At 44.3% G+C, this 14,457-nt stretch overlaps 1 protein-coding gene across 1 annotated transcript in view; it reads left to right on the forward strand.

Annotated features, from left to right (window-relative positions):
* slc25a21 (solute carrier family 25 member 21) overlaps nt 1-14,457 on the forward strand; it is a 132,687-nt gene that overhangs the window by 117,173 nt on the left and 1,057 nt on the right. The window contains exons 5-9 of the mRNA XM_080750583.1: nt 1,378-1,444; nt 2,604-2,663; nt 6,622-6,729; nt 8,352-8,516; nt 12,533-12,714. Coding sequence (XP_080606709.1) covers nt 1,378-1,444; nt 2,604-2,663; nt 6,622-6,729; nt 8,352-8,516; nt 12,533-12,714 — 582 coding nt within the window. The remainder of the gene's footprint in view (nt 1-1,377; nt 1,445-2,603; nt 2,664-6,621; nt 6,730-8,351; nt 8,517-12,532; nt 12,715-14,457) is intronic.

Genomic DNA, 14,457 nt, shown 5'->3' on the forward strand with positions numbered 1-14,457 from the left:
ATGTGGTAGTTCAGGTGTTGCTGTTTGTCGTCACAATTTATTACATCATTTTTTGCAAATACTTTTGAATGATGTTATTGCCGTAGCAACTGATAGGAGTGCCAGCAAAGCAATCGAAAGTCACGTTAATGCACAAGTGACCGCTTGGCTACGCCAAAGCAGGTTGAGAAATGCTGTCTCAACATACACATTGTGTGTGTTTCTATACAAAATGTGTTATTGCACAAGCATGCACTTCCTGAAATGTGTATACAACACAATTTGAGCTCTGTTAGCAAAATAGGGAACATACAAGTTGCGTCTCCCGTGTAGGGAACAAGAATGAGAGTTCACCATAATGGCCACTATTCAGGTGTCCCCGTTCTACCCTTGACCGACTTTGGTCGACAGCCTTGTAAAAAAAGGAACAATTAATAATTTGAATAACCTTTCTCTGTTCTGTTTCCCCTCTGTTATGTCTGGCCAAGTTTTATCATTCTAATGTTGATTCCAAAACACTTCCTCGTGATTATAATTTGGTTGGTTCAGTAGAGGTGCTCTAGAACAGTGGTCGTGCTGTCACACAAGGCACACCAAAGGATACGTGAAAATCTCCTGTCCTTTATACGTATATACTGTATAATAACAAAAAAGCCTTTATCAAGGGGAACACACATCGGCACACATGCGGACAGTACGAGTCAATACAGCCACCCCCATTATTTTAAATGAACCTCCCCACACCGGCTGCGTCAGATGTGCGCAGGCGCGCATCCACGCCTACCCCCCCCCCCCCCCCCCCCCCGCTCCGATACGCCACTGTTCTATTTCCAGCCGTTGCACTGTGAAAAATGTTTTGTTTTGTCCTTAGCCGGTGGGTGTTCCCCTTAACACAGCCTCTATAAACGCTTATATTTATGTACTAACGCCAAATAAAACTTATGAAAAAGAAATATGTATTAACAAAATTATAGAAAAAGGTATTTGAAACGTATATATATTGATTTGGAAATGATATAAAAGCGCAAGAAATCCCATTTGAACCAGACAGGTTATACTAATGTTGTTTTGTTTGTATATATATTGGATTGATAATGTGTGGTTATCACAGAATCCCAAGCCACACCTGGACTCAGCACAACGCCTGGGAGCCACTGCTCTAGAAGTATACTTATTCAGATTACCGGCTTCATGTACAATTGTGTGGTAGATCACTCAGATATGTTTTTATGTAGCATTCAATAGGGGTATGAGACAGTTGAGTGCATTTGAAAAGGATCCAAAAGAATAATCATATATCTACCGGGACGGTTCCAAAATGAACCCTCAAAAGCTCTATTTTGTTTCCCGACATTCTAACTGGATTCCTCTGTTTGTTTATTTTCCATCTCCTTGCAGAATCTATGGCTTCTATAAGGGAATCCTTCCCCCAATCCTGGCAGAGACTCCAAAGAGAGCAGTTAAGGTAGGATAAATGAACCTACAATCAAGTCCTTAGCCCGTACAAGCAAAACATAGTCTATTTACCTTACACAACCAGGAAGTACCTACAGTACTATATGAACACCCCCCACCACACACACACACACACACACACACACACACACACACACACACACACACACACACACACACACACACACACACACACAACTTTACTCCTTCGCGTCTGCTCCAGTGAGCATGCAGCACACATGGCGATCAAACATGTGACGCCATGTGCCGTGTTTGTCTTTCCTGTTCGTCGCGTTTGCTCTGGAGGACGGCCAAATATTGATCTACAAGCATTACTGTAAACCGTGGCGAGACATTTTAACGCAAGCCACCGTCTGTCGGGTTTCGGGGGGCTTATTGGCTGCTGTGCGGCGTTCTCTGGCCCCCGCCGGCGCGTAACGAGGTGACTGGAGATGCGGGGTGGGTTGGGGGCGGCTACCTGGCATGGGTCTGCCATATAATGAGATACTGGAGACAGAGGGTGTGTGAAATGTTGGATGTAAACACGCTGAAACACTGAGAGGATGGCGGTAATTGCTCGCATGGCAAACAAAAGCCGGCTGGTGGTGAGCAGTGTCTGGGGCGAGGGAATTAAAGCAAATTAAACCTACGATTAAAACGCCTTTGCGGGCTTTTTGCCCTCTTGCTAAGACAAACAAATCAGGGAATGCGTCTCCCCTTAAACAGTGAACATGAAACATGCCTCTCTCGGGGCTGACAGTACGGTGTGAAGCGCTAAGTACTGCGTAATGTTGTTCATCAGTTCGTTTACTCTATTTGAGACCCGATGCGGGCCCAAGTGCGGTGGCGTCAGTTCAGAAAAAGCTAAGGTATGGCAACGTGACTGGTGTCTTGCACGCGTGCAAAGTTTGTGGTTATTTTACTGTAATTTAACAACGTAATAACCAGCACAGATAGACAAAGAGACATTCATGGATTTATATTTAAAAGTAGCTGGACTGGACCATACCATACCCTGGACCCAGGGTATGGCAGCTGCATACCCCTGCCATACCCAATTGACGCCCCTGCCCAAGTGTTCTCTCGAAGGAAGCTTTATTCTGCTAAATGTTGTTTGTGAACATCCAGTGGCTTTTGACAGCTCATTTATTCTCATCTTTCCCTCATAGTTCTTCACCTTTGAGCAGTACAAGAAGCTGATGAACCTTACCGGTTTGTCTCCTGCCCTGGTGAGTCTGACATGCAGAAACACCTGAACACACTCAAGCCTGATCTTTGCACCTAAACGCACGCACACAATGCATTTGTCTGTGCAAACCAGGAAGGGAACCCGCACAATACATCACGAAGATGCAGGTGGCCGCATCCTTCTTGACTAATCTCCATTTCTAGCGTAATGAGTCAGGAGGTGTAAGCAAGACGGATTGCGATTCATGAGGGGGTGTGGTTGACGTGCAGACACACACACACACACACACACACACACACACACACACACACACACACACACACACACACACAGGGGCGTCACAAGAGGGGGGGGGGGGGACTGGGACTGAGTTATCAGGGCCCAAGGTGGAGGGGCCCTAATTATTTTATACTTAAGCTATTGAAAAATATACAGATATGGCACCGAGTGCCTCGCTGCAAGCTTGTAGATCTACTATTTTTGAAAAGTTGTGAACATTTATTTTTTAAGTGAACTCCCTGGGGGGTCACTCCCTGGAACTAAATATTTTGAGATGGGGGGTCCAAATTTCTCCAAAAATCATTTTGGAGGTCCTTCACATGAAAAGGTTTGAGCACAACTGACATAGAAACACCTCCAAAGATCTACAGATCTACAAGCTCCTAGCCACGCTGTGAGCTTGCATATCTGCTATTTTTCAATCGGCCTAGTTAAAGCACAAAATAACGCAGTGAGTCCTTGTACCCAGGGCCCAGAATTTGGTGTGACACCCCTGCGTACACACACACACACACACACACACACACACACACACACACACACACACACACACACACACACACACACACACACACACACACACACACACACACACACACAGAGACACACGCACACACACAGACACATGCACACACCTATTCAGGTGGCAGCCAAGTGTCAGCCATGATGGATGGCCGTTCCTACAAGCCGGCTTTCGCCTCACAATGCCCGGGCCGTCCCAGCGCGGCGCGCATCCTCGGCTCTGTTTGCACAGTCATCGGAGAAGACATGTTTACCTGTCCCATCCACACATCCATCATGCATCTCCTCCCCCAGGGAACTCACTCTGCCAATAACCTCCCCTTCTTCACTCACCTTCTTTTCAAGCAGTATGAAGTACAGTAATCACATTGGATCATTCATTAGTGCTGCTGAATTACAGATTTTTTGGCCTGAATGGCACTAAACCCCCCCATCCCGCTCAGTGCTCTCTCTCTCTCTCTCTGTCTCTCCCGTCTCTCTGTCTACAGCAAGGGTCTTCAACAGGGGGTCCGGGACCCCTAGGGGGTCCTTAGAGTCACTACAGGAGGTCTTCCAAATCTTTGAGTGATAGAAAGTTCTTTTCTCCTTTTTTATATTAACCACTTGAAACCTAGTGTCCATATTCCATAGTCCATATTTAGCCAAAATAGCAGCTCTACAAGCTCACAATGCCCCGCGCTGCGAGGCGTTGTGAGCTTGTAGATCGTCTATTTTCGGCAAAGAGCTTTGATGTAGAGAGGGAAAAGAACAGAGTGAAAGGTCAAGTTTATTAAGTATTGACGAGTCAAATATCTGAAAAACACAAATCGACATGAATCCAAAAATACACTGACGATTGTGCTGTCAAACAATGAAACTATATGGAGGTTGTAGGGGTCTCTGCTTCATATCTCTCTCAACTAAGGGGTCCTGAAAACGTTGAAGACCCCAGGTCTACAGTATCTACCTTGTCTCTGTCTGTGTCTCCCTCTCTCTCCCTTCTCTGATACTGTCTCTCTCTCTCTATCTGTCTGTATGTACAGCAGGGCTCCTCAATAGGCGGCCCGCGGGCCATTTGCGGCCCGCGGGGGGCTACTGTCTGGCCCCCACCAACCCCAGTAATAATGGTGGTATAAGAGCAGCAACAACACTAGTATATTATCGTCATTGTTGGGTGGAAACCTCGTATCTCAAATTGGTACGTTCTTTCACAAAGTAAAGCCCTGCTTCATCATACGAGGCCGTCGCACAAAAGTAGTGAAAACAGCAGATCTACATGTAGATCTGCTGTTTTCACTAGTTTAAATCATTTTTAAAATGATTAATACAAAACGAACGGTTTTGGACATACCAGATTTTCACCCGACAACGACGATATCTGAACTGTCACTGGAGTAGCGGGAACACCACCGTCGCCCCCTGCAATGTTGTGGCCCTCGGCTTGGTACCCTAGACATAATTCGGCCCTTGGGGAAAACTAATCGGGGAACCCTGATGTACAGTATGTCTGTCTGTCTGACTGTCTGTCTCTCTCTCTCTCTCTCTCTCTCTCTCTCTCTCTCTCTCTCCCTCTCTCCCCCACCTCCATCCATTCTGTACCCGGTGCAGCTGAATAGCCTCACTCTGATTAATGAGGACGCGCACAGTAATAATACAAATGCAGCATTAGTCCGGTGGCCAGTGGGCCTGCTGGCTGTATAAACAGCACCGGGGCACGTCTAGGAGGATGGGTCCCGGGGCTCTGACAGCACGATGAGTAATGAGGTACGGACACGTTCCTGACACCCCCCACACACACATACACACACACACATACTGTACACACACACCCACACACCCTGAGCACACATGTGCGCATGCACATGCAAGCACAGACACACACAGACAGGCTCGCTTGCACGCATACACACGCATACGCACGCACACTAACGGCAAACATGTTGTTGCTTAGCGCGTGCATATACTCGTGCGCACATAGACTGATGCAGCCGTCTGCAATGTGCCACCACACGTGTGGGCATGCACATTGCACACAAATGTGGATAGGCACTCTCACATCCACGGTTCATTTACACAGCTACCCATAATACACCTCCCCCCTGACACACACACACACACACACACACACACACACACACACACACACACACACACACACACACACGTGCCTGTACACTTCCTCAGGCCAGCAGAGCACACGCACCCCTACATACTGTTACATAGCAAACTGTGACCCCACATAGCGCACATCATGCACATGCACAACACTCTACTACCCATACATACAGTGGGTAGTGTTGCAACATACACTCGTCTTTCGACTGCATACCAGACATTTACGTACGGTTCATCTTTATTTATCACCACCTGTCACTCGAGATGGATTTCAGCGCCCTTGCCGTCAAGGAAAGTTATATATTGCTTCCCCCTGAGCAAACCTGCAAATAAAATGTAGATTGAAGCAGTCCATATCCTGGGACAGACAGATAAACATTCTCCAAAGATTTGGCAAAAATAGGCAAACATTCTGCAAAAATAGCCGATGTACAAGCGCACAATGTGTCACGTTGAAAACCAGTGTGAGCTTGTCGATCACTTACTTTCACTATTAGCGTACAACGAAGTATATAGGGTTTAAGTGATTCATGCTGAACATTGACCATTATATAATAGATCATGCAACTTGATTGATTTCCTACTTCCTCCTCATTCCTTCTGTCTCCTCTCATTCACCTTTTTCCTTCCTCTTACCTGTTCCCTTGACATTTGTCAAACGCTCACAATGGCAGCCATGACAGAGACAGATGACCACCCTAGAGGAGACACAGAAACTTGGGGAACAAGTTCCTGCGAACAAAACCGCAATTCAGAATCAAGTCCTTGTTACTTTAGTGCGTTCACTGTTTATTTTCCCTTTCTTTGTTGTTCACATTAGCATTACCTTGCTGCTGTTCATCCGTTTGTCTAGCGCTTTCGTGACACTTTCACTCAGTGAGGAGACCCCTCCTCCTTCTCCCTCCATGGCAACAAATTCTTAAATAAATATTTATTTAACACACATGCAATTTTATGAATAACAATAATGTTGTTGTTTCGGGTTTTTTTCTTAAAGACTGCCTCTGTCTGTTAAAGGCCGGTGGAACCTTCCTAGCTGTTTGCAGACAGTGTTTTAACTTTTCAATTGTACCCATGAACCCCCCTCCATCTCCCCTCATCAGGTGCTGGCTTTGGCTGGATTAGGGTCAGGTTTGACAGAGGCGGTGGTCGTCAACCCATTTGAAGTGGTGAAAGTCAGCCTGCAGGCCAACAGAGATAATTTCAAAGAGGTGGGGAACAATGGTTTGCCTTGTAACCTCAATGTATTAATTTGTTTAAACACACAGAATCTGTTTTTGCATTTCCATTTTAAGATTATATTCCCTCTCTTGCTTCGTGTTTAAATCAAAGATCTGGTTTCAGAAAATGTGTAAAACATGGAGATACATTGTTGAACTAACTCTTCTGACATTATATCAAGTATTTTATCATTATTGTCTCCACCAGCCAAAGGCATGGGGGAGAGTATGTTTTCCCCTCCATCCGTCCGTCCGTCCGTCCGTGCGTGCGTGCGTCCGTGCGTTCTCACAGTTTACCACCTAATCTCAGTCGCCATTGGCCCGGTCTCTGCCAAAATGAGCACACACACTCCCTGGATGCCAATTCAGAACCTCTGACCCACATTTTTCAAATGGGCCTGTTTTAGCGCCGATGTTCGCAAAACACATTTCTGTACACTACTCTTACAGATTTTGTCCAAAAATCCTACAAATCGGTAGGCAGTACAGTATCTCGACAGTCATGTGATCGACATGGATCTGTCCGATTTTGCATATTCCATCCTGATTGGCTAAGATTGGCTTCCAAAGTTTGTAGGATTGAGCCGTTTTGAACAAAATGCCTCAAACCACAAACGCAAAGTGCAATTATCATGAAATCGCACACACACATTCCCACTAGGCCGAGGAAGAAATGCCACGTCAAAATGTTCAAATCAGCCCCATGGTGGCGCTATAACAGGCCAATTTGTGTTTTTACCTATAACTCCACAGATCAGTGTCAAACTTTGTACACACACTCCCTAGAGGCCAAGGAAAAACCTTTTCACCTGATTTTTCACATCAGCCTTTTATAGCGCCACCTTTGGGCCAACTTATGTAAAACACATTTTTGAATATTACTCCTTCAGATTTTCTCAAAAAATAACACAAATCAGTACACAGTATCTCTATGGTCATGTGATCAAGTCTGATCCGTCTTATGGATATGGATATTTCATATTCCATCCTGATTGGCTAATATTGTCTTCCAAAGTTTGCAGGATTGCTCCGTTTTTGAACAAAATGCCTCAAATCATCAATGCAGCTTGCGATTACCGTGGAATTTGCCACACATATTCCCACTATGTCAAGGAACAAATGCTACCCTTTTCACATTGGCCTGTTATAGCGCCACCAGCAGGTAGACTTTAGCAAAACACATTTTTGGAACACAATTCCTCAAATCATGCATGCAGCGTTCGATTGCCATGAAAGGTCTAAGGTGAAGAACATATGCCACCCTTTTTACATTGGCCTATTATACAGTAGCACCACCAGGACGCCTGGCCTGGTGGAGACCTGTGCTCGGAAGAGCACTGCTTCTAGTTGTAAATGTTTTCATTGTATATTACTTTTGGCAGAATGTAGGCACATTTTTCAAGTCCCATCAACATTTTGCTGCTTGCCTTGTACTTGTATAAGTTAGTGACAAATAAAACCTTCTTGATTCTTCTATGTAGCGAAAACATGTCAATATTGAGGTATTATGATAACACCTCTAAATGACATGGCATCAGCCTTTGCTTGGTAAGAACTGAAGAGAAAAGCAGATGAGGATTTGTTTCTGACACACACTCTCACTCCCAACACAGCAACCCTCCGCATTTAGGCAAGCTCGCCACATCATCAACTCTGACGGCTTTGGACTACGAGGACTCAATAAAGGGTTAACGTCAACACTGGGTCGCCATGGTGTCTTCAACATGATCTACTTTGGGTTCTACTTCAATGTCAAGGACGCCATTCCTGCCAGCCCGGTAAAACATCAAAAGCTATGAGCTCACAACGCATTGTGATGCAGTGCTTTGTGAGCTAGTTGATTGTATTTGTTTTTGTATATTGTGTTTGCCATGCTACACTGTCGTGCTTTGAAGTACACATCAGGTTTAAGTGGTAAATCACTGAACCATACTAACTAAGGTCTGATGGGGCAAGTAACAACCTTTTTAGGAAGTAAGCATAAAAAAAGAATTCTGATGTTGTGATTGATTTTTACATTTAAAACCATCACAGCATCATACTTCTTATGTGTTTAGCATAGCCATAGGTGGCTGGTTTAGCCAGCCAGTATCCCTATACAGTAAGTGCTAGTTCCATACTTTGATTGATTGATTGAAGGCTTTATTAGAAGTTTGCATAGGAAAATGTACAGATTCATGACGGTACAGTTCACTGGTACAAGGTCTACTAAAAGGAGATCCATGAAAAGACTAAGCTTATTTCAACAGGAAACCATTAAAGTATCTCATATAACATTGAATGACAGACAAATAGAACACAGTACTATGCAGTAGATATGTAAAGAAAAAAAGAAAACAGTAGGTCTATACAATCAGTAAGTACAGTATATACAATATATACAAGGAAGGGGCAGGTAACAGTAAGTCTAAACAATCAGTATGTACAGTATATACAAGGAAGGGGCAGGGAGGGTAGGGTTGGGCTAGGTTTTTACCAGTTGTGAACGGCTGCTGCCTGTAAGTGGTTTTTTAGGGCAATTTTAAAGGATGCTAGTGATCCACACTCAAGCATTGAGTATTGCAGGCAATGGAGCCCCAAACGCCAGAAGTGTTACTGACAATCTTCTACACATTGTGCAACACACAGGACTTAAGTAACTTTGAACTAACCTCTGTGTATATGATATCCACGTGTCCTAACCACTTAGCCTGTGGGGAATAGCGAGTTTTTGACAGTATGATTGGTTGGCCTGAGTTACCGTGGTGAGGGAGGGGAAGAAAATCAGAGAGGAGCTTGTAAGATCAATCCCACTAATACCTCGTCTGTTTGCGCTCCATAACATCCTCAAAGTCTCAGATTACACATCCGGCAGGGCCTGATGGCCCAAACAAAAGTTAATTTTGTTTAATGGAAACGTTACCATACGCCAGTTCCACATGTACAAACTGGAGCATTAGATTAACTCCAATGAACTAATTGGAAGCAGACAATAGTACCGTTCTTCACAGTGGGATTTGCTGTGGTAGCCCTGATCGCTGCAGGACTCAACGTTTTTCCAGTAAAGTATGACGCTGACAATCACAGAGAAATGGTCATCATACATGAATTGTAATCACCTAGCCCATTGACTGATAGAATTGCTTTTACACAGTACAATCCTCAGTGTTCATTTATCCATTTAGTATACAAATTTTGGTCCATGTGCTTACATTGTCCACTCTAAGAGTTAATAACACTTGTTGTATTAGAGCATAAGCGTAAACCTGGTCTTTGACATATCAAGAAGATAGACATAGTCTCACATAACCAGACGATCGTAGATCTCCGCATAGCAATATGTCTGGTGACATCTAGTCATGTAGTTGCTAGAACTAAATGCGCCGACATGGCCGCTAACGAACTTACACCCACTGCTGTAAGAACAAATCATATCACGGTCCCAATATGAACGAACGTTCCAATGTCCTCTGCAATGCAGTATTTTCTTTCAATATCCAAATTGGTTACACACAGTTCAAGCAACTACTGTAAATTGAATTTAGAGTCACCAGATGTACAGTATTTGTAGGCAGGGATCTCCGTTTGTCTGGCTACGCGAGACTGGCCTGGACTCGGAACACCACATATGGGCATAAAGATCTGCCCAAGGAGTTTACAGGAGACGTGACTGGAGTTTGTGACTATGACCACTGTATACGCGGGGTAGAATTGATGCTGTGGCCTCTGGCAGCTTCGAGGATTAGGCCGATGATGGGCTCCCTCCACATACTTTTGTCAGCAACGTGATCAATGAGCTTGCAACTCAAACGTGTCCGTAGTCAAATTCGGCAGGCCAAGTCTCGGCCTCTCCCATATCGCCATTTGAATACGCGAGCGAGATGTGGCATACTAGCGTCATTCAGAAGTGAATATGTGCGAGGAGATGTTTGCTCAAGGCTGTTAGCATGTCACTTGATGGATGCACTTATACTGCCTCTCTTCCCCATGAACACAGCAAAATCCTGAGTGCTAATGTGACTCTAAGATTGCACACATGTAACCGAATGGACACGTAAAGGGTTCATTTGGTTACATATCTACACTCTCTGAGTTACAACAAATGGATACATTAACACTGAGGATTTTACTGTGTACATCTCACTTGGGGAAAAAAAAAACCTAGAAGTGGGATTAGCTGTTGATTTAGCGCAGCTCTCAGGGTGTCCAGCCGTCTTGAGAAAGGCCTGGACCAGAGAGGCTGCTGTCATTTGTAAAAATATCCTGGCCAATTAGCTGTCAGAGCTCTCCAAGTCTGGGCTTCTTTGGTACAGTAATACCCCTGTGCCGAGTCACAGCCCAATTACCCAAATTGTCCCCATATGCCTTCCCCAGTCTGCCTGCATGAACCCTGTTTATAAATCCTCTCTCTCAGCCTCAACCAGAGAACATGTGCTTCTGCTCAGCCAATCAGAAACCCGCAATGCAGTCAGGAAGCACTAATCTGCCCCCCGCTACCATAAAATGATCAGGGCTTTCATGCCAGCTTTGCAATCATATGCTCAAGACCCCGTCATGCTCTCTCCCTCCCTCCCCCCTGCCCTCTCTCTCTCTCTCTCTCTCTCTCTCTCTCTCTCTCCCCCTGCCACAAACTCATACTATCTCTGATTTTCCTTTTATCAACCCCATGTGCTCACTTTACCCTATATTTCACTACCTCAGGTATGACGTGCTATTTTCGTTTTGATACTGTGCAGCCAGATTTATCACCAGCCCTCCTCGCCTGAAATATCCATTCCAATAAAAAGAATCATGCATGTGGAACGCAGACACGCAAGATACAAATCAGAAGCCTTGTATCTTTCTTCACTTTTTATGAAGATACATGTTTTTTTAATCAATTAAAAGTAGTGAAAATAGCCGATCTACAAATTCACAAAGCGCCACAAGCTGGTATATCTGCTGCTGTGTCTAGTTTTTAAACTTTTTGAAAGTGAAAGTTGGGTTATGTCTGTCTGTGGGTTTTGTAAATATTTAGTTCACACAAGGATAGAGAGCCTGCACACCCAAGTGGGTACAAAGACGTTATTTGTCTGCCAACGTTTTGATCCTGATCTTCATCAGTGTAGGGCTGTCACGATTATGGCATTTTACATGACGATACATTTTCTCTCAAATAATTACGATTAACGATTTAATTGTGTTTTTGTCGTTGACAATTACGTTTCTGTTTGGCTTTTAGGCTTTGAAGTTGCACATGGTAGATATAACACATAACCTAAATATATACTTAAAAAAGAACATTGATAGTGGAAATAGCCGATCTACAAGCTCACAACGCGTCGCAATGCAACGCGTTGTGAGCTTGTAGATCTGCTATTTCCAATATTTTTGACATGGAAACGATTATGACGATTATGAAAAATAATCACGATTAGACGATTATGTAATAATTGTGACAGCCCTAGTCATGTGTTTTATAAACATTTAACCAATGAAAGGTTTTAACAAGAGCATGTGACTATATAACTACATTGGATCCATTCGAACACAGGTTCTTCTTTTTAACCATTTCCTGAAAGGCATACGGTTTTGCATATGGTTTCCACCTGGCAGCGACAATATACAGTATTTATATTTATATCCATGTGTGTTCATGCAGGTGTAAGGCTTGATTTATACTTCGTTGCGCACAGTCTCATGCGCCAAAATTTGCAGCTCTACAAACTCACAACGCATCGCGCTTGTATATAATCTATTTTGGCACGTGGCACTGGCTTGCAGCAAAGTACTGCCAGGCCTCACTTCACTCATCCCGTTTTTCCTCTCATCTTAGGATCCCACCTTGGAGTTTATGAGGAAGTTTGTCATTGGTCTGACATCGGGCACTATTTCCTCTTGTGTGAATATTCCCTTCGATGTGGCCAAGAGCCGTATCCAAGGTCCTCAGCCTGTACCAGGAGAGATCAAGTACCGCACCTGTTTCCAGACCATGGCCCTGGTGTACCGTGAGGAAGGGTATGAGCATCTCCTGTCCTATACTTCATTTTTGTTTGGATTTTCTTTTTTTAATCTGTTTTGCCTTTATTGATAGCCTAAGTGGAGATAGGTGGAAACATGGAGAGACATGCAGCAAAGATCGTCGTGAACAGGACTCAAACCCGAACCCGCAATGTGCTGTTAGGCTACAATTAGAGCCTAAGTGCCTGTGCCGCTGCAGTTTGGTCATAGTCAAAGGCCATGGAAAATGGGGAAATAGATTTTGTTCATAGCATTAACTGAAGCTTAAGCTTTACCATTTCAAAGTTGAAATCTTATGGTCCAGTTTGTGTGTTTGTTAGCGAGCAATTTTCACCACAACTCCCATAATTGCGACCAAAGGTCACAGTTTACTAGGAGAAATCCCTTTTATGCCCATATATGGAGATCCCTGTGATGCCAGGGGAACCAAATCCCTTTAATGCCCATATATGGAGATATGGAGATCCCTGTGATGCCAGGGGAACCAAATCCCTTTTATGCCCATATATGGAGATCCCTGTGATGCCAGGGGAACCAAATCCCTTTAATGCCCATATATGGAGATATGAAGATCCCTGTGATGCCAGGGGAACCAAATCCCTTTTATGCCCATATATGGAGATCCCTGATGTCATCAATATTAAGCCCATTTCTGTGAATATCTATGGGTACCAGGGGTCTCCATATATGGGTATCCAATATACATCCGATATACATCACTGGCCAGATGGCCAAGACATGGCGTGAGTGGTCGCTTTTCGCCATTAAGCGTCTTACTGGTTATTGCTACTGGTACTTTGTGACCCATGAGGGGAATTTTTGGTTTGCCATTTTAAAAGCTGATATCTCCATCTTTAGTTATATATATGTTTAGCCTGTTGTTTTTGTTGTTTTTCTTCTTCTTTTTTTGTATTTATGAAGACCAACACCATATATAGCTCTTGGTCCAAAATATTGGATCCATATTCTCTGTGATGGAGAATCCACCACTCCAGCAGACAAACAGAGAAATTATTCTAAAATGGTGGTTGTCTACTGGAGAAGTACACAACTGTACCAGCCACCACCAGTGTTTACCATCACTTGGCTGTTGGCAAGCGGTTAACTTCCCCTGCCTACAGCAGAAGTGCTTGCGTAAAGAAGCTGGCCGCCAAGCCTCTGTGATCCATTGAAAAGTAGTAGATTAGTGAATATGTCATCACAAAATGGCTGGACTATTATTATTTTTCTATCATTTCATGCAATATGGGAATTTGCCATGATCTGTCACATAAATGTTTATGTACAGTATCTAAACGTATAGCCATACACCTCCAGTAGTAAATGGTGTGAGCATTAGATATGCAAACAATAGACTCCTTTGACCCCAGAACAATCATGCACGATAAAGAACTCCTAGACGAGGAAATAAGAGCTTGCGAGTGCACACACTACTAGACGTGGGCCAATGTGATGTTTGTCGTTAGTGGACACAAGAAGCCTTGGGGCCTCGCTCCACAGAAATGGCACCGAAAGCCCCGTCTTTCCAGGGGTGCAGAGAGGGGGTGCCCCCTCCGCCACATCCAGTCCCCCTGCTCTAACACAACACAGTCGCAGCTAATTAGTGGTCCCTATGGGAGACGTCGTTAAGCAGGCCCTAACGAGCCGCGCGGCGCTCCGCGGGTCAATCTAATCAGACAGAGAGCCAGGGAGGAAGTGGGTCGAGCCTTATTAACGCCACCAGTGGCGGGGGCAGGCAGT

This window comes from Nannobrachium achirus, assembly GCF_963921795.1.
Source record: "Nannobrachium achirus genome assembly, chromosome: 20".
Taxonomy (NCBI): Eukaryota; Metazoa; Chordata; class Actinopteri; order Myctophiformes; family Myctophidae; genus Nannobrachium; species Nannobrachium achirus.